This window comes from Leopardus geoffroyi, chromosome B4 (genome assembly GCF_018350155.1).
Source record: "Leopardus geoffroyi isolate Oge1 chromosome B4, O.geoffroyi_Oge1_pat1.0, whole genome shotgun sequence".
In the NCBI taxonomy this organism is placed as follows: domain Eukaryota; kingdom Metazoa; phylum Chordata; class Mammalia; order Carnivora; family Felidae; genus Leopardus; species Leopardus geoffroyi.
In genome coordinates, this window is record NC_059341.1 from 130,946,053 (window position 1) to 130,971,293 (window position 25,241).

A 25,241-nucleotide genomic window follows, 5' to 3' on the forward strand; every position below is an offset into this window, starting at 1 on the left:
CTCCTCACGTTGGGGACACCCCTCCCCAGCCCAGCCAGTGCCTGGAGGCCCAGGCTCCCGTAGAGACAGAGTTGTCCCTAGGCTTTCAGAGCAGTGGCTGGGAGTTGCAGACTGAGAGCCTGCCTGCACACACGAACGTGAGACCAGCACAAGAGCGAGGCCCAGGCTGGGGAGGCAGGGGGCCTGGTCCCCGGGTCTGTCAGCTCCCGCCCACCGCCCTCTCACCTTCCAGGTCGGTGATCATCGCCTCGTGTTTGTTCTTGAGTTTGGCAAGGCTCTTGGATTTCTCCTCCTCTTCCATGAGATTGGTGGTAAATTCCGCTATTCTGTCTTCCAGAAGCTTCTTTTCCTGTAGGGGCGAGGGTGGGTCAGAGCTTAAAATTAGTTGAGCACAGAACGCTTCAGCTCTCCTTCAAACTATGACTTGCCCGGCAATTTAGAATTGGACCAAGGGGCGGGCCTTAACTACTTGATTCACTAGGAGTTCCTGGACCAGAGGGTAATTTTGAAAGGTCACCAGCGCCCCTGAAAGAGCCGGATAAGCTTCCTTAGGGTCTACAAACGTGGGTGCCCAAGGCCTTCCTGGACCTGTGTCACCCCTCTGGGCTTGGGTTAGAACGGCGTCCAGGTGGCAGCTAGCATCGCCAAGGGGATTCACACACAGGGACACCGCTCTCTCTGTGCCCCACGCTCATCCACTAGGTGGGCCGTGACCGCCCCCTTACTTGTGTTCCCACACAGCCCCGGCTGCTGTCCTGGCTTTCTGCTGTGTGGCCACCGCTAGGGTCCTAACGTCAGCAAGGTGCCCCACGAAGGTGACCCACCCAGCAAGCACCATCGCTCAGCATGCATCTCGGTCTCGTGTCAGAGTCTGCAGGCAGGCGTCCTGCCCCTTCAACCCCTCAGTCCCTGCTCTGGGGATCGAGGATGACATTCTGCCCCCCGTCCTTCCTTCTGTGACACAGCTCTGGGCTTTGATCCGCTCACTGGCAGACTCTGACAGGGACCCGACTTGGCTCTGAGAGAAACAGCCACCACCCTGGAGACGGCTGGAGGAGGGCACCCGCCCCACAACACTGAGCCACCAAGGTGCGGAGAGCCCGCTGGTGACTGAGGCGCGAAACCCCACGATGGCTCAGATACGAGCCTTACTCGTAAGTAAGGCCAAGAGCCTTACCGAGAACTGAGGCCAAACCTTCCCCTTGGGCCCCACTCCGCTGTGAGAAACATCCCTTTGAACAGGACGCTGGCTCCCAGAGAAAGCGGACACCCCGGAAGAGGAGCTGTGACCGTGACCCAGCAGAAGCCGCAGCGCCACAGGCAGGGGGAGGAGGCCGCGGACCTCGAGCCGCCTGCGCCCGGCCGCTCACCCTCCGCGGCCCTGCGTCTCCACGCTCGGGGCCTCACCTTGGCCAGCTTGCAGTTCTGGTCCTCCATGATGATCTGGTCTTCTTCCAGCTTCTTGAGCTTGGCCTCGGTGGTCACCTTCTCCAGCTGCAGCTTCTGGCGGGCGCTCTCCTCCTCCTCCAGCTGCTCCTCCAGTTCCTACCGCGGAGCCGGGGAGACCGTGAGGGGTGGCGGGCCGTGTGGCCCACCCCCCGCTCGTGGGGGTTCTGTCTGTAACACTGGGGTACGGGGACGAGAGGCCCGGTCCGGTCGCGTGGCCCCTCGTTCTGCGGTGCCGCCACGAGCGAGGCCGAGCCGATCGCCCCGGCCACTCACGCTGGCCGCGGCGAGCACCGGGGCAGGGAAACCAGACGGCCCGAGGCCCCGCTGGCAGCGCAGGCGGCCTCCGCGTTGCCTCCGGTCCCGTCCCCGCCGCCCCATTTCCGGCGTCCGGCCCCGCCCCCTCCTCTACCTGGATGTTCTGCTGCATTTTCTTCTTCTCGGCCTGCAGGTGCTGGCAGCGCTCCTCCTCCTCCTCCACCCTGGCCTCCAGGTCATGGCAGATCTCTTCCAGCTCCTGCTTCTTGGCGGTCAGGCGGGCCCGCAGCTCTTCCGCCTCGGCACACAGTTCCGTTTCCGCCTGGAGCTGCTCCTGCAGCTGTAACTTCTCCGCCATGAGCTGCGGGGAGCACGCGGAACACGTGAGCCCCTGCGACCTCCTCGGGCCACTCCGGGGCCAGGTGCTGTGTCGCTCGGCTCCCACGGGGTGGGGGGAGGCTGCTTCGGCTCCCGGGCACTTCCTAAATATCGTGTTCTTTATCCTTCACCGCTACTCCGTGAGCTGGCCACGGCGAACCCCAGGATGCAGGCTCAGAGAGGCTAACCTAACACTCAGGAACCTCCCGTCCCGCAGGGGGGCCCTCCCTACCTCACAGGTACCCGAACGGGGACAGTGGAGAGACGAACGCTGCTTGACTGTGACCGTTGACATCTCCTTAAACCCCAAACATGCCCCGCCTACTGGTGACCAGCAGGTGGCAGCACCGGGAGCGGATGCGCGAACCTCCAGGTCGAAGCCTGCAGATACCAACCTGGGACTGGAGCGTCTCCATCTCCGTGAGCCTGTTCTCAGCAGCCAGCTGCTTCTCGCGGACCTTCACCAGCTCCTCCTCCTTGGCCATCATCTCCTCCTCCTGCCGGCTCACCTGCAGCAGCGGCTTGACCTAGAAGGGGAGACGGGGGCACGGCCAAAACATGAGACCTTCCCCTCACCTGCGCCCACGCAAGCTGGCGAGACTGACGGGAAGGAGGTGCAAACACACACGAGCTTTCTGGGGATCAACTCGGTGCTGTGTGCCACAGGCCTCTGCCCCGCTAATTACACGTCAGGGAAACGGCCCCCACGTATGCAGGAAGGTGTTCAGGACGGCATTGTTTACAACGGTGAGAAACTGGGAATGAGCTCAAGAGACACGGAGGGGAAAGTAACCAGGTAAAATACGACACATTTCCAGGGAACAACGTGCTAACTTAAAAAAAATTTTTTTTAACATTTACCCTTAAGAGACAGAGAGACAGGGCATGGGCAGGGGAGGGGCAGACAGGGAGGGAGACACAGAACCCGAAGCAGGCTCCAGGCTCCGAGCCATCAGCACAGAGCCCGATGCGGGGCTCAAACTCACGGACTGTGAGATGGTGACCTGAGCCAAAGTTGGCCACCCAACTGACTGAGCCACCCAGGTGCCCCACAACATGCTAACTTTTAAAAAATGATGCTCGTGAAGGAATTCTAAATGGAAAATATAAAACACAAGATTGTCTACAGAAATCAGAGCTCAGCTGGGTAAGAATGCATATGGCTTACTGAGCAAAGACTTAAGGGAGAAAAGATAGCGGGAATAAATATTGAGACATCTACTCAATACTGACGTTGGCTTGGGCTTGAAGGGATTACACGTGAGCTTTTATTCTCTTCTTTAGGCTATTTTTTACAAACAAAAGCAGCTGAGGGGCCCCCGCGCGTGAGGTCGCTGTCCCCCTCCGCCGCAGCTGGGGCCAGCAGAGCGCCCACCGGGCCACGGGGAGGTGGGGCCACCTTCCGGAACCCACCTTGGTGAAGAGCCGCCACCACTGCCAGTTCCGCAGCTTCAGGTAGGCGGCGCAGTTCCTCTGCAGGACCTTCATGGCCGTCAGCTGCTGTTGCCGCTTGGCGAAGGCCCTGGGTGGAGAGACGCGGTCAGGGCGGGGGACCGCAGACCTCCGGACAGGAGTGCAGCGAAGGCCCGGCCTTGGTGCTGAGTCCTGTGGGTGACCCCACAGAGGGCGACAAGGACCCCGACCGCCCTCCTTCACCAAGGGAGAAGTGGGTTCGAGGGGTGAAAGTCCCTCGCGAGCTAACTAGGTCCGAGTCAAGTGTGACGGCCGGTGGCTGACGACATGTACTGACTTTAGCGTCCCACCCTCCTGCCACCTGCTACCGGGGGCTTCTGATTGGCAGGAAAACGTCAGCAGCTGACGTCCTACAAAGGGGGGCTCAAGGTGTCGACCGGGGGCTGCTGGATAAATGAAGGCTTCGTGGGTCCAATACCACAAACCCCTGTTCTGTCCCCCAGTGCTCACAGCTCACGTGGAATGTACGTCCCTCAGCACAGACCCGGTCAGGAGACTAACGTGCAGCTCCCACACCCGCTGTCCTGCAGCACGTGAGCCTGACTCTCAAAGGAGCTGCTCTGGACCTAAGGACAGTCTCCGGGCCCCGGGAGCACAGGGGACTCTGGGGACGACCAGGTTGCGGGCATCATCCCCACACGAGGAACTGGCAAACAGGACTGTTTGGGACAGGCAAATCCAAGCACAGAGTCACCCCCTTCCCAGCCCGTCACCTAAAACCTCAGACATAAACTCAGAAGGCAGGGAGCAGGGAGCTCCACGTGGGCGTCCCTTGGACCTCCGACTGGCGTCAGGGCGTCCCAGGCCACCAGTTCCCAACAGTCCCCTGTGCGGCAGGAAGGCTGGGAAGGGCCCGCGCACCGGCAGGCTGGGCGGAGGCGGGCCCCTCTAAGGACTTACTTCCTGGCCAGGTAGCCTCTGCAGCAGGCCTGGAACCCGATGATGACGTCGGTGATCTTCAGGTCCCGCTCCTCCTCCAGGTGGGCCAGCACACCGGCCCGGAAGAAGACCTTACTCTGGCCGATGCGGTACAGGTTGCTGTCCAGCTCCAAGGCTTTGATCTAGACAGGAGCGGAGCAGGCCGTTCACCACGTGTCACCACGGGGCCCTCAGAGCAACGCGGAGAGCCAGTGGTCTGTCCCCGAGAGGCTGTCTGCCAGCGGCCGCTTCTCTGCTGGGCAGCCTGTGCGGCCCTGGAGCCAGAGAAGGCGGGCTCGGAGGATGCCGGGAGGAGGGGCAGGTGGCTTCCCACACAGGGCGCAGTGATGCATGAGACGGCAGAAAGACACAGAACCTCGACGTTAAAGGGACCCGAAGACCTCTCCTTCGACCTCCCGCCCCTGCACACCGTGATCACGGACTACCAATGCCCAGCCGCGCTGCCCTCAGAGAGAGCTGGCTGAGCGTCGTCAACCTCCTCACCCAGGACTAGGACACGCTCCAGTTCAGGCCAAGCCCGGCACCAGACGCTGATTAGGTGCCTGGGGCTTTAGCCTCTGGGAACCCACCCTCCCTCAGCTAGAAGATGGGAATAAGGCTTTGATTTTTTTTTTTTTTTTTTTAAAACAGTGAACAAAGAAAGCAAGTCATAGTGCCTCCTCCCCAGGACAGCTGCGGGAACTGAAAGGAGAGCAAAGTGCTCAGCCTGGGGCCACACGTACTGGGTAAGGAGCAGATCTCGGCGGCCAGTGCCATCACCGAGCGGTTTCGGTACGGCACAAGGCTCTCTCGTTAACCCACCGGCAAGGGGCTGCCTGTCTTCCTGGGAGAGGAGGATTCTGCACTAGCTCTGAAAAGGCAGAGCCTGCAGTGGGTGGAGTCAGGTCCGAGAGAGCTTCGGGGCCCACAGACGCCCCGGTCATCCCGGAGGAAGGGGAGGCTGGGCCAGAGCCAGCGTGGGTATCTTCCCTCCCTGCGCCTGAAGGAGGGACCTTTAACCTGGACAGCCATTAACTGAGTCTCCTGGAGAAAGGGTGGCCCAGACACCCTCCACCGATCATGCCTTCTGTCCCACGGGGTAGGGCTGGTGAGCGCGGGACAGTGGGGAACGGTTTCCTCCCTCCTACCCCACCTCCCTATCATCTGACGCAGAGTCTCCCACACAGTCGGCGTTGGATTCCTTCTTCCCTCTTCTCTTTCTGCCAACGCCCTAGCCCATCCTCCCTCCTCTTTGGGGAGCATGCCCAGTAAAGGAGACCAAAGGCAGTGGCCGCTAACCCTGGACCATCAGGAACAACAGGACGCCCACAAAGTAGGAAGTACGACACAGTGGGATCGGGCCCCGGCTTGGCTGGCATCGCCACAGGCCGTCCTTCATCCTGGCAGAGTTCAGAGTGCCCAATGCACATCAGGCACTGCTCTAGGGGCCGAGAGGAAACGTCTGGAAGCACGGGCTGCGCAGGTTGGGGCAGCTGCAGTGCTCGGGGCCTGCTCCCCTGGTGGGGAAGTGCCCTCTGCTGACCACACTGGGCGTGACGATCAGAGGAGATATGAGCAAGAAAGCGCGAGAATGTGCCCCAGAGGAAGGGAGAGACCCTCCTACATCAGAGCCCTGCCATGGCTGGAGCACCGGTGTCCTCTACACGGCCCTGGTCCCCCGCTCGGAGCGCCTGGCAGGATCAGGACCAGAGCAAGAGCAGGACCACGGAGCACAGGCGTCATCGGGTGAGAGGGGCACTTGTCCGGGCACACGGGCACCCTCCCGCCCGAGGGCCCACCCCCAGAGGGAGGCGCAGGTGGCAGCCGTACTCACCATGAGCACACACGCCTGCTTCCCGTCCATGAAGCCCTTAGGAATGGAGTTTGGTGTCAGGATCTCGTATCTGAGCAAAAAAGAGGAGCCTGGTCAGCCATGCTTGCACTGGACCCTTGCTTGGATTCCACGTGGCCTGGGGCGCACGGAGAGAGGAGGACGGGCCCTACGGGGCAGCACAGCTAGGCTTCTCTCCCCCACCGTCTCCCGAGGAAGGAAGACATTTGGCAAATCCCACCCTGCTCTTTTCTTAGGCTGAACGGCACAGAAAGGCCGCCTGCGTGTTTTCCAGAAAGTGAATGGAAACTCACGTTGGACTGTTCCGGCCACTCGAGGGCGAGCTTTAGGTTGGGCTCCCCGATTGCTAACTGCCCACTGTCCGCATCTCTAACCCGGGAAGGCCGCGCTCCCCTTCTCCCCCAGGGTGCTGCAGGGCCTCTAACGCGTGGGATGGCCCCAGAAACAGGGCTGGCACTGAACGCAGTCGTGAGGCAAACAGGACAGTGTCATCAACGCCCCTCTCTGTGCGCACGGCCAGAGGCTGCAGCGCTCTGCAATCTCCATTTTTCTACAAAGTTCCTCTAACACCCCAGTCTCCGGCTGATTCCTTTTGAATTTCTCTTCCTGGTTCCTCCAACAGCAGCAAAGCCTCCCAATCACTAGGAATAAAAATCCCTTCTCACACAGAGGGCAGCACAGAGAAGGAGCGGGAGCGGGCCGGACCTCAGCTCTCCGTGGATGGGGACACCGCTCCCTCGCCCAGGTGCCCTGCCCCAGAGACGCAGGCTCCCGGCCGAGGCTCACCGCTGCCGGAACTCCTGGAAAACCACCCTGTTGGGAAAGCCCTGGCGGCAGATGCGGATGCCTTCTAGAACCCCGTTGCAGCGCAGCTGATCCAGCACCAGGTGGGGGTCCAGTTTGCCAGCCTGGAGAAACAAATAACGTGCATGTGGTCTCGCCCCCGTGTGGAGCACTGATGGAGAAAGGCAGGGCAAGGCCCCCTCCGGACTCAACGGGAGAACAGCCCCCGGGAACGGGCATCACTGCGGCCCGCGGGTTTGGACAGCCACGTTACCCGACCCGGGTCTGGGAAAGGTCACAAAGAGACGGTGTGCCCAAGCAGGAAGGCGGCTAGCATCGCAGCCGGGGCGGGGGGGGGGGGGGGGGGGGGGGGGCTTCACCGAAGCTCTCAGGGTGTGTGGGGAGGAATCAGTTCTGCCCGGGGAGACAGACAGGGGCCTAGCACCCGCACCTTCTTCTCGTGGTTGGGGATGATGCAGCGGACGAAGTTGGGGTTGGTGTTCCGCAGCGTGGCCATCAGCTTGGCCAGCTGCTCCTTGTAGAGCTGCCCCACGGTGCGGAACATGCCCTTCCGAGTCTTGAAGGCCCCGGGCAGCGCCGTCTCCGACATGCCGGCCACCTGGTCCAGGCCGATGATGCGGTCCACTGTGGAGACCACCCAAACAGCACATGAATACCCAGTGGTCCTAGTGGGGGGGGGGGGGGGGGGGGTGGAGGGACAGGAAAGAGACGGACAGACACCTGGACAGAAGGAGGGGAGACTCTGGAACAGTGGGACCACTTCTACTTAGAATCTACACAGAGAGCTGAGATCAACCTCAAACGTTCAGCAAACTTGATGTCGTGAACAGGAAGCAGGAAAGGGTTGAGAGAGCCGGCTAAGCCATTAAGGGGGACAGTCTACTGGCCAACCCCACATTCACATTAACCATCTTCAGCCCACTGTCGAAGCTTCTATTCCCAAAGAGATGCGATAAAGCTTCCAGGCTATTCCGCTAGTCTGTTTCTAAGGAGGTGTTAAAACCTGACCCGCAGAATCCTCTAGTCCCATGGTCCCGTTAAAAATACAAACAAACAGGGGCACCTGGGTGGCTCAGTCGATGAAGCATCTGACTCTTGGTTTCGGGTCATGACCTCACGATTCGTGAGCTCGAGCCCCTCACCGGGCTCTTACACTAACAGTGCTGAGCCTGCTTAGAATTCTCTCTCCTTCTCTCTCTGCCCTTACCCCACTAACGTTCTCTCTTCCTCTCAAAATACATAAATAAACTTACAAAAAAATGTTTTTTAAACCCAACCAAACAGACAAAAAAAAAAACAATCAGTGTTCTGAATTCCCACTGACCTTTGCCGTGAAGCTACCTGCCATTGTCTATAGGACTCTGGATGATTCCCTCTCTGTCCGGGAGCCTCCCGTGCAGAGCTCCCTAAACCAGGGACCCGGGACAGCATATGGTCTCAGGAGCAGAGAGGTCTCAGGGACTAGTGCTGACAACGCATATTCTGAAGTCTGAAGACCCCCTCCCGCCCTTGCATCTTGCCAGGTCTCCCAGTCACGGGTCTTCATCGTCTAAGACGCCCTCCGAGGAAGCAGCCCTTGCCGCCAGGGCACACGCCCGGAGCAATGAAGGAACTGCTTCCTCCCAGGTGAGACCAAAGTAACCAGCAAACCTCACCAAAGCGGCCAGTGATTTGAGGTCAGTTTTAAGCCAAGAGCCAATGTGAACGTTGAGGGCTTCTGCTACTGGATGTAAAAGCTAAGGCTTCTGTGCCAAAGTCTGCTTCCTGTTCCTTTGCGGCCAGACCTCTAGTATTTATTTGAAGACGGCAGAAAGAACAGGTGCTCAAGACCAAAGCGGGCAGTGAGGACAGACTCGATGATCCAGTCGATTAAAATGGGAGGCATTTCTGACCTTAGGAACCCGGGGCCCGTTTTACTGGCGACAGAGGGTTTCCCGCGAGCGGGTGGCTTGTGGCCACTCAGGTTGCCCGGAGGAAGGTCGGATGTGCCCCATAATAACCGGCCGTTTCATGTGAGCGCGTCCTGCCCCCTGGAGGCCCGGCCCAGAAGGGGCAGGCCCTGGTTGAGAGCGCTGCACGAAGGCACAGATGCGATTTTAGCCTTCAGGTGCACGTACGCGGGGCAGGGGGCACACAACACCTAAGTCTCATGCTGAGGCAGCACAGCCATTCAAGCAGCGTTTCACGAGCATCTCTGCACGTGCATTTCTGAGGAGCATATGAATTTTCACACTTGCTGTTTTCCGCTTTCAAGATCCATACAGGTCAACATCGACAGCCTGCCCGCGAGCCGGGGGCCGGACTGGGGAAGAGGACAGTCAGGCAGGAAGAGCCAACGGGGGAGGGTGGGGGGGGAGGTAAGAATATCTGAGCAGAAGCGTGTCTCACACAGCCCCGGATGCGGCACACACAAGGGTCACCCCTCCGGGTGGCCAGTCACCTGGTTCTAGGTGGAGAATGGGAAAGCGTTGATAGAAATAGGCTCTCTGAGTGTTCTGCATCTCTGCAACAGAGAGGTTAAAGCAAAACCAGGCAGGAGGAAAGGAGGAATGGACGGAAACAAGGAAAGAAAACAACTCCAGAGCCACTGGCCTGCCAAGGAGAGGCGGAAATGCAGTAAAGTGCGGGGGGGGGGGGGGGGGGGGGGGGGGGGGGGGGGGGGGAACCTGTGTGGCGAGGCTTTGGGCCGCCTTGTCATTCCCGCGGGTGGAGGCCACCTGGCCTGCGTCAGGCGGACCCCCGCCCCGTGTCCTGGGACCGCAGGGAGGCGGGAAGAGAGGGGGGGCGCAAAGGGCGTACCATCCTTCCACAGCTCCGAGACGAACTTGTCGGAGGACTGGTGCAGAAGCGTGGCGATGTTGTCGTTCAGGGGGTCCATGTTCTTCATCAGCCACTCGTCAGCTTTGTAATCCACCTGCAAGGGTCGGGGCCGCGCGGGTCACAGGCTGCTCTGGGGACGCCAGCTCTCACTGCGGGCCCCGAAAACAAGCCGGCCCCGCGGGGGGTGGGGAGAAGCCTAACAACGCCAACACCCCCTGAGCTGGTATTTCCTTCCCCAAGAAAGAAACTGAGGCGTGGCAAGGGCGGCGTGACACGGGAGGGTGAAAAGCTGCGCACAAGGACATCCAGCAACGGGGGACCAAGATATCTATGTTGCAGCCAAGGTCACAGAACAGTCTGTATTATTATTACTTTTTTTTCTAATACAAACATAAAGAAAACAACCCTAGCAGGACATAACCAAAGTGTTCCAGTGTTTCTTTTTGGCAACAGAACAAGGACTTTTGCGATCTACCTATCTATTTACTTATTTTGTTTTCTCCAGGACGCCCGAGTTTTCTCTGAGCTTGCACGATCGTTGCCTTTTCCAAAATACGTGAATGGGCAATCCGCGGTACTTTCACTGTGAAGCTCCCCAAACAGTACAGACGGCGTGCGGGCCACCTTGGCCTCCCGCTTCCCAACGCACAGCACCGCGCAGAGGTGACCCCTGCTCTCGGGCCACTGCTCCTCCGCGGCCCCTTCTGGAGGTTCTCCCACACGCGTACTGGCGATGAGGTGTGTGACCCTGGCTTCTTGTTCCCTAGGAGCACAGTCACCTCCTGGGAGATGACAAAAGCCTCAGGGACGGCGTCGTGGCCACCTGGGCACAGCCGGCAGGCTTGTCCCGTTAGCTGCGGTGCCGCAGCCCAAGCGTGGACACACGTGGACACTTTCATCGCTCAGGCTCGCCCCAGCGGGCTTTCGGGGGTGCCGACTATTTTGTGTTATAAATAATACTCTGCAACAAGAGCGCGGCGAGTGTCGCTGCACGTGCATTTCTAACAAAGGCAGAGGTGGAAATGCAGGTTCAGGGACATTACCTTAGGTGACTATAGACACAGGGTTTTTTAATGAGTATTTTTAAAGCCAAGAGCTGCGCGCTTCAGCAGCTGTAGGGACCAGGCGGGCCGAGTGGGAGCGGCCAGGCAGCGTGGGGCCACGGGCAGGGGCAGCAGGCGGGGACCAGGTGTGGCTCAGGGTCAGCTATGCAAGCTGGTGGCTCTCCTCGCCTGATTCACCACCTGCTCCGGCTGCAATGACTAATTAGGAGCGTCAAGCAAGCGACACGGAACTTGCTGCAACCAGCTTTATTCTACGCACAGACCCCTGTGGCCTCAGGGTACCCTCTTCGGATAGGGATGAAGGCAGCTGTGCCATTTTGGGGCCGAGCAGGCTCGGTAATGACCAAGCCGTCACCTACAGTGGTGGCCCTGAACCAGGACGACTGTGCCCACCCCGTGTTTGGCGAAGCCTAGACATTTTCGTCACGTCTAGGGAGAGTGCTGCTGACCCCTGGTGGGCAGAAGCCAGGAGTGCTGCTAAACATCCCACAAAGCACATGACGGTCCCGGGCGACGCACGTGGTCCAGCCCACAAGGTCAGGAGCACAGAGGCGGAGTGGCCCTGCCCCGCAGCGCTGACCTGTGCCGAGCACCGGGCTTCGCAAGCTCATTTAATACACGTCACCGTGCACAGCAGCGGTTACCTGTTTCCCAGATGAGGCTCAGAGATGTTGACTGGCCCAAAGTCACGCTACTTAACGAGTGACAGAGTTCTAGTTCAAACTCTAGAGTTGAGGCACACTGCTGGGTGAGTCACTAGACAAGCAGTGTCCCCCACCCCCCGCCCCGCTCCCTGGTCTGCCCAGCTCCTCAGCCTAGACGAAGCATCTCCACCTGTCCGGCACCTTTCCGTGCAGGTGCTCCCCTCACCTTGCCTGCGTAGTGGATGATGCAGAAATCAGCTTTGTCCTTCAGTTGCTTAGGCTTCTGGAACTTGGGGTGGGTGCCCTGCTCCTGCACCACCTTCTCCACGAAGCTCTTGTCGGTGGCTTTGGGGAACCAGCATTCCTCGTCCAGCAGGGCCAGGATGCCAGGGGGACCAGCCTGGAAAATGCACAGCATCACACAGGTGAAGCCTGGCCTGGCGAGTGCACCCTACCCCTGCCCTCCCGGGAAGGCAAAGGTCAGTATTCAGAAGCCCCAGAATCTCAACAGAAGGTAGACAGTGTGTGCCCTCACACTCAGGGTAAAAGAAACATTAGCGAAACTCAATTCAAGAGTTCTAGGTTAGGGGTGCCTGGGTGGCTCAGCCAGTTAAGTGTCCGACTTCAGCTCAGGTCATGATCTCACAGTTTATGAGTTTGAGCCCCGTATCAGACTGTTGGCTGTCAGCACAGAGCCCACTTGGGATCCTCTGTCTCCTTCTATCTCTGCCCCTTCTCCTCCCTCTCCCTCCCTTCCTCTCTCTCTCTCTCTCTCTCTCTCTCTCTCAAAAATAAACATAAAAAAAAAAGAGTTCTAATTTAAAAAGAAACTTCTGGGGTGTAGTCTGTGGTTGACACACCTCAGCCAGATGATCCATCACAGACTTTCTCCAACCTAGTGCACTGGAAATCCCCGGTAGGTCTGATGGACGTGTGCCATGACCGCATGCCCAGAGGCTGTCCTCACAGGTGCCTCTGGCCCTGGAGTCACCCCGAGACACCGCCCCACATGCTGTGTCTGCACCACTATGTGGTGAGATGCAACACTTAGGTCAAGTCCTCCGAGGAAGCCCCAAGTACACTCAGTTGATAAAATCAGAAAGCGGACTCAAACACCATGGAGACTGGCTGACAAGACTCAAAGCCAGATGGGATCTTGTTCATTGGAAAACTCAACTGATTCAAAAAAACAAAACAAAAGAAACAAAAAAACCCCAACTCATCACAAAAGTAAGTTGCTTCACGTTAGGACCATGGGGTCTTTTAACCCCTGCTCCCTGCCTTGACCAGTGGTTTCAAATGCACCAACTTCCTCCTAGGCTTTTCCTACTACTTAGCAGTTCGGGGTAACTCTGGTCTACACATTTTCAGTAGCCCAGGACTCCGGGAAGATGTGGGTTCATTCAGCACTTTAACCCCATCAGGAGGGAATACAGACAAAGAAACAGCTCAGGCTCCATTAAAGAGCACACCCTGTCCAACCTAGACCCCAAGGGCACCTGGCAAGAGCTTTCACTCTGAAGTGAAGGAAGAGGGGACGGCTCTCTGGTCACCACCACCCACCAGCGGCCAACGCTCTGGGGCGGGAGCTCTGGTGCTGAGCTAGTCCTGAGGGGGGCAGACGGTGCTTCAGCACCTGTACAGGGAACAGCACTCCACGCCCTGGGTCTGCACAACCTACGCTGCCACAGAAGCATCCGGGGATAGGATGTTACGACCTAAAAACCAAGCCTGTTTCCTTAAGACAAAGGCTTGTCGCGCCCGCCCCTTAGGTAAACACTGGGTGGTCTTCTGGGACTGAAGCACCAGCCGCATCCCCACCTGGTCGGCAGCTGGGCGAGGCTCCCAGGCCGCAGGTCTGAGCCCATGACCTTATTCTTGCAGGTGACACTGCCAGGGAGAGGAACCAGACACGCCCCCCTCCCAGCCCCCACGGCCAACACGGCGTGTCCTCGTGAGGGGACGAGGGACCAGCTGGGCCTGAGGTCTGGGCAGGTCTGGCTCTTACTGGCTTCTCGATGAGGTCGATGCAGGGCTGCAGGTCGAGGCCGAAGTCGATGAAGTTCCACTCGATGCCCTCGCGCTGGTATTCCTCCTGCTCCAGGATGAACATCGTGTGGTTGAAGAGCTGCTGCAGCTTCTCGTTGGTGTAGTTGATGCACAGCTGCTCGAACGAGTTGAGCTGCAAGGAGGAGGCCACGTCAGAGGGCTGCCTGCCCGCCACAGAGCCGCAGCGCCTCGGGAAGGAGGGGACGGGTGTTGAGCACTTCAGCGCTGGCCCCGGGGAGCCCGGATGGGCGGGTGCCTTCCCTCATCAAACCCAGAGCGGGGGCTCCTGTGGACCTTTCTAGCAGCCTGGCAGAACCTCTCTCAGAACAACATTTGAAAATGAATAAAACAGTTTGCGAAGGAAAGAAGTCCTGTTGAAATGCAATTACCCAAGTACCGTGACATACTAATGACATACATAACAAGCACAGGCTGTGGGCGTCCTAACTTGCAACATTTTGAAGTGGATGAACATAAATGATGTTACAACGTCCCCACAGCAACTGCTGTGATGTGCAAACATCTGATTTCCACCGGAGACAGACCCCAAGCGCTGCTCAGGCAACTGCGGTTTCGATATGTTGCTCAACTCACAATGAAAAAGAAATGCATCACTTCAGTGACACGTTAGTGAAAAATAAAGAGACAATTTCCCACCCCCGCCTCCCAAAGCTCACGGCCTCTCCGAGATGTGCCATGGACCCCAGGTTAAGAACGTGTGATCTACTGTAATTATCATTTTTTTCCTACCAGACTTCAGTCTTCATGGGCAGAGACGGTGTTTTGTCCCAACGCCCAATAAATAGTTGCCAGAAGAGTAAAATCTGAGAAAGCACCTGCCCACGAACAGAAGGGCAGCTACACGATCCCGCTCTCTCTAGCCCTGCTGCTTGGGGGTGGGCATGCTTATTTAAACTTAAGACACGCCCCACTGATGTCCCCTGCCTCCATGTGAGGCAGGAGGTGGCCCGCTCAGACTCCTGTTGGGGCCACAGGAAAGAAGACGCCCAGCCAGGGAGAAGGTGGCCAAGGAGGCACGAGGGAGGAGCTCACATCAAAGATCTCGAAACCAGCGATGTCCAGGATCCCGATGAAAGAGGCGCCCTGCCTCTTGGTCTTGTCCAGAGCCTTGTTGATCCGCAGCACCAGCCAGCGGAACATTCGCTCGTAGGTGGCCTTGGCCAAGGCCTCAATGGCAAAGTCAGCCTGGTGGGGGAAGGGAGGGGACACACCCCGGGGGACAGAGTGTCAGGTACAGGAGCCTTTAAACCTGGTAACCCTTTGCTCCAGGAAACCCACCTGCAGGGATCTGCCCCAGAGAAACAGCCCTCAGGATGCAAAAAAAGCTTCACACACAAGTATGTTCACTACAATGTTATTTATAATGACAAAAAGTTGAAACAGCCTACGTACCCAGCAATGAGGCATAGCATCAAGTACTTAGATATTTGCAAAAACCTTTCTAAAATAAATGGGGATTGGGGCGCCTGGGTGGCTCAGTCAGTTGAGCGCCCGACTTCAGCTCAAGTCATGATCTCACGGTTCGTGCGTTCGAGCCCCACCTGGGCTCTCTGCTGTCAGTGCAGAGCCCGCTTTGGATCCTCTGTCCCTCCCCTGCTTATGCTCTCTCTCAAAAATAAATAATAAAAAACATTAAAATAAAAAATAAAATAAAAAGTGGGGACACACTGAGGTATCTACAGAAAAAATGATAAGACGTGTGAGGTTCCCTTCAAATAATGTGCGAGGGGGGGATGGGGGAATAAGGTTAATGATGAGCCAAGACGGGCCGGGAGTCAGTGACGCGGTGCTGCCCGAGCAATGGGCACACAGGGCTCAGTACCCTATTCTATTGTGCAAATGCTTGAACAGGGTGACAGCTAAGTTTTAGAAAGAAAAAAGCCTTGCAGGAAATAAAGAGCTGCCCGATAACTGTCACTGGCTAGGACTGTGATCGTTTCTTCTTTGCTCTAGACTTTTCTATATTTTTAGCATCTGCGGTATTCATGCAGTAGTTTCATCGTGGAAAAATAAAGGTCCTTTAATTATTACAGAAATGGGGGCACCTGCATGGCTCAGTCGGTTGAGTGTCTGACATCAGCTCAGGTCACAATCTCCCTGCTTGTGGGGTCTAGCCCCACGTCAGGCCCTCTGCTGTCAGCACAGAGCCCGGAGCCTGCTTTGGGTCCTCTGTCCCCCTCTCTCCGTGTCCCTTCCCTGCTTGTGAGTGTGCTCTCTCTCTCAAAATAAATAAACATTAAAAAAAAAAAAAGAAGAGGGGTGCCTGGGTGGTTCAGTTGGTTGCGTGCCCAACTCCGGCTCAGGTCATGATCTCATAGTCTGTGAGTTCGAGCCCCGCGTCGGGCTCTGTGCTGACAGCTCGCAGTTCGCAGCCTGGAGCCTGCTCCGTGCTGAGTCTGTCTCTGTGTCCCTGCCCCTCCCTCGCGTGTGCGCATGCGCTCTCTCTCTCTCAAATATAAATAAACATTAAAAAAAATTTTTTTTTAATTATCAGGGAAATGAACAGTTAGTGACAACTGTGGTCTTTTCGGAACAATGTTCTTGGCTGTGGTGGGATGGCTCTGTACCAGTGATGGTGACAGCCACCAGAGTGGGGCTACAGCGGACGGCACCCTTAGGGAAGAGCGAACTTGAGAGCATTTTTGGGAGTTGGCACCACCCGCGCCGACAGAGGGGCCTGGCGGGGCGGGAGCTGGGCTCCCGGGGGAGGCTGCGGCTGAGGGACATCGCTGCCATCTCTCACCACGCACGACAAGACAGCAGGCGGTGGAGAGCCAGCTTCTGGGCCCAGGCTTGGAGAGCGGCTGCCGCCGTCCTGCACCTGAACGAGCTGTGCTAGAGACACAGCAGGTTCCCGTTTTACTCTCTACCAGGATGGGACTTGCCTCCACACCCGCCGACCAATTGGTCTCGACGTCGCCCTGGCGCAAAGAGGCTCAACTAGTAAAGGTCCTTCCTGAGCGAGGGGCCTCGGGTCCCTGGGCCTCTGGCGGCATACGGACACCCCGAGGCCAGCTTTCTCATGTTCTCACGGAGGGTAAACACCACCTGCTCCCTGAGCTGCTCTGAGGGCTGAATGAGGCACCTGGCCAGGCGCCTGGCACAACAGTGGCTCAGAGCAGGCCCCAGAGAGGCCACCGCAACGACCCTGCTAAGGAAGCACCCCCTCATCCGCCCCCCCCCAAGCCCCCCCGCCCCAGCCAGGGGGCGTACCTCTTCCTTAGTCTGAGCCTCCTGGATGAACCCCCCCAAGGCCCCCCACCTCCTCCTCCCCCCCGGCCACAGGGCGTACCTGTTCCTTAGTCTGTGCCTTCTGGACGTAGTCCCGTCCCACCTTGATGCGCGGGGTGAGGATTCCTCTGGTGAAATCTGTCACATTGATCCCCAGGAGGTGGGACACTTTTTGGGCGGCTGGTATTTTCCGAAGAGTAAGGAAGGGAAGGGAGAGTAAGGAAGGGAAGGGAGAGAAGTTTTAATTAACCCCAAGAGAACGGGTCCCTCTGCTGGAGCACGAGGTGGTGGCTGAACAATCATCACGGGGACGACCGGCTTGGGGCCCCTCCGCAGCAGGGCACGGAGTCCTCGGCTCCCCTGTTAGACCCAGCAGCCACGGCGACCTGCACCCTCACCAGCCACGAGCGGCCGGGAGGCACCCATCCTACCTGGGGGCCCAGCACCCGTTCCTCCGCACAACCTCAGCCACACAGTACAAGAGTGCATCCCGCCCAGGGACAGGACTGCGAGGAGCCGGCCCCGATCCCGCTAAGGGGCACAACGGCACACATCCCGTGGAAACGCCTTTTACGCCCAGACACCCACGTGTTCAGTCTTTTCAGAAGCCCCTCAGAAGGGCACATTAAGGCTGATCGCTTAAGTGGGGCCATTTGCAGGACTCAGGGGGACAGCGGCGGCCGAGGTGTTTCACGGTCCCGACGTGTGCACGGGTAAGGCGCGCACTGAGACGGAGAGGCCACCGACATCGCTGTTTTAACTGGGACAACTGGTTTGGCCTCGACGACAAAAGAGGGAAGCCCTGGTCCATATAATCAAGGGGTTTTCTAACTCATTCTGATGCCGCCTCCCCGAAAAAGCACTAGGGTCACATTCACGTACAGTTTACAAAGAACCCGAAGTGATAGCCAGCCAGAGATACACAGGAGACGAACAACGGAGGACGGTCTGGAATTTCTACCAGACTTCTTCTCCTGAGCAAATCCAAGCCCAGACACCAGGCCCCACATTCCAGGTGAGGTGCCCACGGGTGTTACCTGTGTTGTCAGGCATGGATGCCTGGTCGGTGTTACGCTCCTTCTTGAAGACGATGTTGCCGAGCTGAAGAACTCCCGAGATGACCCTCAGCAAGCCTTGGGGTGCAACCAAAGGCAGCTCAGAACCAGGCAGGGATTGGAATAAGCCCCTGGGTGGAGGCAGCCGCTCCCCTCCCTGGGGGGCGTGGACAGGACAAGCCACATGGTGGGCACAGCCCCCCTGCAGGGCTCACGGTCAGGGCCTCGGGCAGACCTCGGCTTGGGCAGCCCTATGCTTACATCCAAGCTCTGTTAAAACTCCTAAAACTTCTAAATCTGGGCCAAGGACGTGCCTCTGGCCCAAGGGCCCGCTGCCTGTTTTTATAAGTGAAGTTTTATCGCACAACATTGTACCCACCGTTTGGCATATTATCTGTAGCTGAGCCAAGGTGGCTCCGACCCTCACGTTAGAGAACAGGGTGTGTTCTCCCTGTCCCCCACTCTTTCGAAAACAAAGCCTGAAGGCCTCTTTGCCCTCTTTCTGGGGAAACAGGAAGACACAGGCATGCTCCACACTTCACCAACGCATAGATCCTGGCCCCTTTCCGACGAAGCCGGAATATTCCCCTCTCAGCAAATGCAAGGACCGGAGCAGGTAAGCACCCGTCCTTTGTCCTCCTGTGCAGAAATGCCTGTGGTACCACTGGGAACAGACAACCCTGACACTCAGATACGAGGTACTGCTTCATGCCCACTCGAGGCCTTCCTCCTAGCCTCCACAGGACTCCCTGAGAGCCAGAGCCAACAGGAAGCGCTCCCCGGGCCCGTCAGCTGCCCCGTGCCTCCTAGGGCGCGATGACCAGCCTCCTGCCTCCCCTCCCTCCCCCACAGGAGGGCCAGCCTTGTACCCATTTGTTCCTCTTCTGGGATGCCCATAATCCTCATGGCCTCCATGGTCTCCTGGAACATGTCCTTGTCCTGCTGCCCTGGGATGGTGACGTGCCCGTTGGACAGGAAGCGGTATTTGTTGTATGGCTCCAACAGGAGATCAGCTGTAAGGAGGGTCAGTGAGGGGCTGTAACCAGGGTTCAAGTCAGCACTGGGGCCTCAGAGGTTTGGGAGGATGGGAGGCACCCCTAAGCCCCGAGGTACCCCCCAGAACTACGGAGCAGCCAGGAATGCCCTCTCCCCAGCGTGAGACTGACATTCACGTAGCCCCCAAGAGCGTCAGGGCCCCGTGATTCACAGAGGCAGGCTCGACCGCCCTGACTTTTCTCTGGCGTGCTCAAATCAGAAGGCCGAGGCCTCGGAAGGCTGGCGTTTTCGTTTCCCAAGCGGAACATGTGGCCCGACCAGGGCCCGCAGCCCACGTGCCAGGCTGCCGGCCCACTACTCACTCTTCAGGTGCTCTCCAGCCCCGGACAGGAGGTAGTAGAAGATGTGGAAGGTCCGTTCCTCCTTGGCTTGGCGGATAGCACGAGATTTCTCCAAAAGATCTTGGCAAACATTAAGGAACTGCGCAAGCAAGCAGGACGGAAGGCCACTCCCACCCGCCCCGCCCCCATCAAAAGTGACTGAACTTTGCCAGGCAGAAAATGGCAAAATCGAACAAGAGCAAACTAAATCGGCTCCTTCCGGGGGCACAGCCTGTCCAAAAGCAGCTCTCGCACTTGGGAGCCCTGTCTGGGTAAAGAGCCCCCTCTCACAAGGGGCTGGAGCACAGAATGTTCCCACCAGCAAGGCTACGATGCCTGTGCCAGGGAGAAATGAAGGAGCATCCACTCGAACCCTGCCCCTCTGGGAACCACACTGGAGGGTCTTCTGTCGTCCCATCCCTTTCGAAGCAGAACTCTGTCCTGCCAGTAAAGAAAAACCTGAGCTCGGGGTTGGGTGTTCCATAAGCTTCTCCGGATACTCTTCCTGAAGCCACAGGTAAGGTGTCCTAACAGGCCCATAAGGAGGAAGCTGCTGGAATCAGGAGGCAGCTTCCTCTCCATCAAAGTCTTGTCCCTCCCCTCTAGACGCGGGACTCCAGGCCCAGGACTCCTCTCCATCAAGGTCTTGTCCCTCCAGACAAGGTCTCGTTTCCAGACCAAGGATACAAGTCTCAATGTTGGCTCCCACGATGTAGCCATTGACATCAAAGTTAATGCGAATGAATTTGCCCTAAGGAGAGACAGATAAAGAGAATCAGAAGCCCGGCCCTCCAGTTTCTAGCTCCTGCGGTATAGCCCGAAGAGGGAAAATCAAGAGACCGTGCCCGTGTCGGAGGCCAGGGGCCCGTGCAGTGCATGGATACTCAGGACTCAGCGCTGTGCTGCTTAGAGCCTGGGCCAGGACAAGATCCAGAGATGCCCAAGTTCATCCGCTAAGGCACAGGAGTGCTCCTCGGTCCTCCATCTGGCTGTTGGCTACAACAGGACAAGGCGCGGGACCGGCAGGTAACTCCCCGCTGTCCCCCCTTCCCCCCCAGTTCTCTGCCACCTGGGCTGAAGCGGCCACGTGTGCAGGTCCCCACCAGCTGGAGCTCACCCCAGCCTACTCCCCGCCACAGGCTGGGAGGCAACCAGGTCCGAAGCTGCCTCACATTCAGAGGTGAGAGCGGCAGCTGGAAGGCGACGTGTGCCAAAGCCGTGGGTGGGAGCCTGAGCCCCGCGAGCTGGGCATGGCCGGCCACTACTCACAAATCGGGAGGAGTTGTCGTTCTTCACAGTCTTGGCGTTCCCGAAGGCCTCCAGGATGGGGTTGGCCTGCAGCAGCTGTCGCTCCAACTCGCCCTGGAAAGGAACCCGAGGATGCGGTGAAGGCCAGGCAGTGGCTCGGGTCGTCGAACCTGCTCCGCCAGGCAGGGGGGCCGGTGGCAGAGCTGTGCCTACATGCCCAGCGCGCCAGGAACAGAGGGCGTTCTGGCCACGCCAGCCGCAGCCTGGCCCCTGTGTCACTCGGGAGCGACCTTCCCGCCAGGTGTTGAACTTACATCGCTGGACTGACCGATCAGCACCCCCAGGAAGGGAAGGTGGGTGGCTCCCCCCAGCTCGACTCTGGAGGACGCGTCAGGAAGCAGCACCGTTTCTCCCCCTGCGCAGAGCCCCCCCCCCCCCGCCCCCCGGAACAACGGCTTCCCTCTCTGCCCGATACCCGACAACATTTTTTTCCTTTTCACAGGACAAGGCGAGAAGGAATCAGCTCCATAAAAGACACCAGCTCATTTCATCCGTGTCCTGATAGACACGGCACTTTCCCTGCTGGACCCTGTCCCGCCACCTACCCACCCCCACAGACGTGCTTCCAGAGTGTCCAGTGCATGAGCCGGGGATCAGTGAGGCCCACCACGGGTTCTAAACTGTTTATCGACAACACCAATAAACTCTACTTGTGGTCCCAAGCCACACATGTGGCTGACACACCCTAAGCCTCCCTATCCCCGGATCCTCAGGATAGGCAAAACAGGGTGGCCCCGAGGTCATCCGGCTATCAACCGGCAAAGCAGGCGCCAACTCGCGTCTTCTCCGACAGGTGCTAGTCACCGCCCTGTCCCCCAGCCCTGCGTGGGGCTCTACCCCGCCAGCCTAGATCAATTTGGGAAGCAGCCATCACCTTCCCAGCAGGCCAGGCAGTAACGGACGCTGGCTGCGGAAAATTCGGCCCTTAATACCTGGGATCTCTCTAGGGGGAAAGAACATCACACAGGGGCCAGGCCGGCTTTTGTATTTATTAGCAAGGCTGGATCCCGGCCAGGATTTTACGGGAACGGCTGCCCGTGAGTGATGAAAAGGAAAACTGGAAGTAGCAGGAGCTCCCGGGAGAGTCGTGAGGTTCAGCCTTCCAGGCGCACCTGCTGCTGACGAGACTCGTCTGCAGAGCACTGAGCCAGGGGCTGGGAAGGGGCCGGGGCAGACTCTCCTACTCCAGCAGCCCGTCCTCGGCCAGGGCTCCCCCCCCCCCCCGCCCCCACCGGACACCAGGGAGTCTTTTGTTTTCACACCACACGGATTAAGTGAAGGAGGGTCAGTGGAGCCACGCTGAGGAGCAGGGATCAAATCCACCGCACGGGCTCGACATGTGTGCTTGGCACCAGCCGTCGCGGGACACCGGGCCCCTGTCCACAGGGCTCGCGCGAGCCTGTGAAGTCAGCGGAGGCAGACCACAGAGTCCAATTTGGAGGAGCGCCGCTCCCCCACCCACTAAGACGCTCCTCGCAGAGCACAGGCCGGGCCACTAGGCTGGCTGGGCCACTCCCGCTCCTGTTTCCGCAGACCGATGGGACCACGGTCCCCACCAGAGCCTGCCGCCTGCCCTGGCTTGGGAGCCTCGCTAAGGTCTCTGTTGTGGGACCACACGCTGCTGCGGTGGCACGTGGGACCGCTCGGCCAACTAGGGGGCAGCCACTTCAGATTCCGGAGCCGAACTCCGTGCACACAATGGTGGTGGCTAACGTATGGGTTTTTTTCCTTATTGACCCATACCCGGGCACGGAAGAGACCTTTATTTCTCAATAAAATCTGCACGTGACCATGACCTTATGAGGTTCTGTCGGTAACATATGCTCTAGGTCTAGAATTAACCCATCCGGTTTCTGAAGGGCTTCACTGGCTGGTGTTTCTGCCAGTGGCCTCCAACTAGTAAATAAACAACAGAGGGAGGAAGAGGAAGAACGGCCGAAGATCACGGCTCAGCCTAGGGAAGTCTACCTGGAAAGTCCCTGCCCCCCCCCACCCCCCCACGCCCCCACGCTGTGCCTCGCCAACCGGCAGCCCCGGCCGGAGCCCAGCCCTCCCGTGGGCTTCGTGAGGTCGGGGCGCTCCGGTGGGCAGCCTTGGGAGAAGCATCTGGGTCACTGCGAGGGAGAGCTGTCGCCCAGAGTGTGCCGTGACAGGCTCCAGAATACGAGAGCCATAAACCAAGTTCAAGTGTCTCGTGCCCCAGCTGTGTGTGGAAAATCACTGTACAGCTTTAGGCAAGGAAATCCACTAAACTGTCAGCGGCCTTTACAACTGAGGGCCTGAGCAGTAATCGGAAGCCAGAGGCAACCTATTCAATCTCTCCACTTGGGGACAGAGTGGCCTGTCACACACTGTGACTGGAGATATAGGATGTGACAAGTTTGCTCCCCCTCATCACCCCTCCCTCCAGCAGGCCGTTTCCTCCGAGTGGGGCGCCCAGGGCCTGCCGTCCCCCCTCTGCAGCTGGAGTCCCAGACACAAGCCCCACGCGTCTATGTTCTGACTCTGTAACTGCGGTCCTGTCCCCCATCCTCCAGGGCAGGGACTCCAAGGTCACCCTCCAGAGACCCAGGCACATACTCGACATTCAATGAATAGTTGGGAAATGGATTTTATGGCAAATTCAGAGATGGAAAACCACAGCTAGAGGATTCCTAGCCTCGCGGCTCTGTTTTTGAAATAGGCCTCCTAAAGAGAATGGAAAATGGGGGTTGGAGACAGGGAGCAAGAGAAACTTTATTAGTTTTAAATATAACTCCTGACGCCCCACGGAAAAAGATTTAGAATGTCTTGAGCAGTTTGGCACATGAAAAGTTACTTTTGGTTCGATTCCAGAAGGCTGTACCCATTAGGACATTCAGGACACACCCCAGGTCTGCATGCAACAGACACACACTGCTACTTACTTCCACACGCTGCTCACGGCTCCCCGTGAGCCCCCCGTGGGGCAAGGGGCAGCCACGGAGAGACGGCGCAGTCCCCCCTGATGGCTTGAGGGGACACCTCGGGCACTTGGAATTCACAAGGAAGCCTAAGAGTGTGTGCTTAAGAGAAAGGCGAGAGAGCACCACACGGGCATGCTTAGGACTGATCATCCCCAACCCTGGGACACTCCAGTGTGGGGCCTTCCGGGTGCTGCTTCTGACTGGCACAGTGCTGGCAGGTGGTGGGGGGGGGGGGGGGGGGGGAGGGGGAGAGGGGACGGCCATCTCCATCTGGTCCAGACACCGAGCACGTGGGGCTCCGGGACAGCAGATTCCCATTCCGCCGGACCTCGGTCAGGGTTCTGCACCGGGGCCTTACAGCTGCCGTGGGCACAGGGAGCTCTGGGCACGACCAGAGTTTCCGAGAACGGCTCCGGCGATGGGGCCCGTACCCGCTCTGTGGGGGCTGTCATTTCAGAGTGCACGAGAGGTCACCGCGTGTCACACCCAGCCCCTCCTCCCAAGACAGTCAGTGAGCCGAGCCTACGAGGACAGGTCTAGCCGCAGAAGGTGACAACGGTGTGGAGTGAAAAGCTGCTCAGGAGAAAAGACATAAATCAAGGGCACACGATGGGCAGAACACGCATTCCTGGTGCAGAACGTGCAGTAAACGTGCAAGCTCACCTAGCGAGGACACTGCTGGGTTCGACCATAATCCATCAAGAGGGAGGGGGAGAAAAAGGGAAGTGAGATGACTTTCTAGTTGCCCTTTCTCTCTTCACTGGGGGACCGTCCACCCAGAGGCATTTCAACAGCAGGGTGAGGAGGCGGGGGCTCAAAAGCTGGCCTGCCCGAGAGGCTCCAAGTCTCCGACAACTTGAGAACCGAGTTTGGGAGTCTCTAATGAGCCGTAAATGCCGGGAGCGCCGCTTCACAAAGCCTGGGGGTCTCCGGTGTCCACAGCCACTCAGAAAGTTAGGAGGCCGGGGGAAGAAGGGGGCTGGCTACCACCGGGCCCGCTCCCCAGACGGCCGAGCTGCCGCCTCCCGTGAAAGAGGGTCCGGCCTCTGCTCCGATCCCCCAAACGCTCCGAACTACGCGTCGCGAGACGCTCCTCCTCAGGGAGGAAGGCCCGCGCTCACCTGGTCCTTCTTGCTCTTGTGAGAGGAGGCCACGTGAGCCAGGTACTGAATGACTTTCTTGGTGTTCTCCGTCTTGCCGGCTCCAGACTCTCCCCTGCCAAGAGAGCCAAGAAAGTTCTCAGGGGGGGCGTGGCCAAAGCCTTGAAGCGCAACGCACCCGGGCCACCGCCTCCCGTTCCGCTAGGTGTCAGTGAGGGACCCAACCCCTTGCGGCAGGAGGGGGAACAGGCGAATAAACGCTGAGTTCTGGAATCCTCACTCCGGCCGCTTCCCATGGGCCTCGGGAGGCCCGACAGCAGACCGCCCGGACCCGCTGCCCGGCCTGGTCACCTGGGAGGCTTGCTGTCACAAAGTCTCAGGATCGGCTCTGGGCAGCTGTTGTCTCACGGGCCAAAGGCACTTACATGTGTCCCTTCGAAACCACTTGAAGGAATGCTCTGTACCATCAACTCCCCCCACAGTGGGGTTTATTTATCTC

General features: G+C 58.5%; 1 protein-coding gene across 1 annotated transcript in view; it reads right to left on the minus strand.

The window, feature by feature from the left end:
• Window positions 1-25,241, minus strand: part of MYH9 (myosin heavy chain 9) — a 91,881-nt gene that overhangs the window by 16,097 nt on the left and 50,543 nt on the right. The window contains exons 5-24 of the mRNA XM_045462928.1: window positions 24,764-24,857; window positions 20,659-20,751; window positions 20,077-20,140; window positions 19,372-19,470; window positions 18,883-19,026; window positions 17,996-18,091; window positions 17,020-17,138; window positions 14,760-14,912; window positions 13,666-13,839; window positions 11,884-12,057; window positions 9,929-10,043; window positions 7,560-7,753; window positions 7,112-7,233; window positions 6,308-6,377; window positions 4,456-4,616; window positions 3,496-3,604; window positions 2,478-2,609; window positions 1,859-2,065; window positions 1,408-1,545; window positions 226-349 (exon numbers count right to left, since the gene is read on the minus strand). Of these exons, the coding sequence (XP_045318884.1) occupies window positions 226-349; window positions 1,408-1,545; window positions 1,859-2,065; window positions 2,478-2,609; window positions 3,496-3,604; window positions 4,456-4,616; window positions 6,308-6,377; window positions 7,112-7,233; window positions 7,560-7,753; window positions 9,929-10,043; window positions 11,884-12,057; window positions 13,666-13,839; window positions 14,760-14,912; window positions 17,020-17,138; window positions 17,996-18,091; window positions 18,883-19,026; window positions 19,372-19,470; window positions 20,077-20,140; window positions 20,659-20,751; window positions 24,764-24,857 (2,582 nt within the window). The remainder of the gene's footprint in view (window positions 1-225; window positions 350-1,407; window positions 1,546-1,858; window positions 2,066-2,477; window positions 2,610-3,495; window positions 3,605-4,455; window positions 4,617-6,307; window positions 6,378-7,111; window positions 7,234-7,559; window positions 7,754-9,928; window positions 10,044-11,883; window positions 12,058-13,665; window positions 13,840-14,759; window positions 14,913-17,019; window positions 17,139-17,995; window positions 18,092-18,882; window positions 19,027-19,371; window positions 19,471-20,076; window positions 20,141-20,658; window positions 20,752-24,763; window positions 24,858-25,241) is intronic.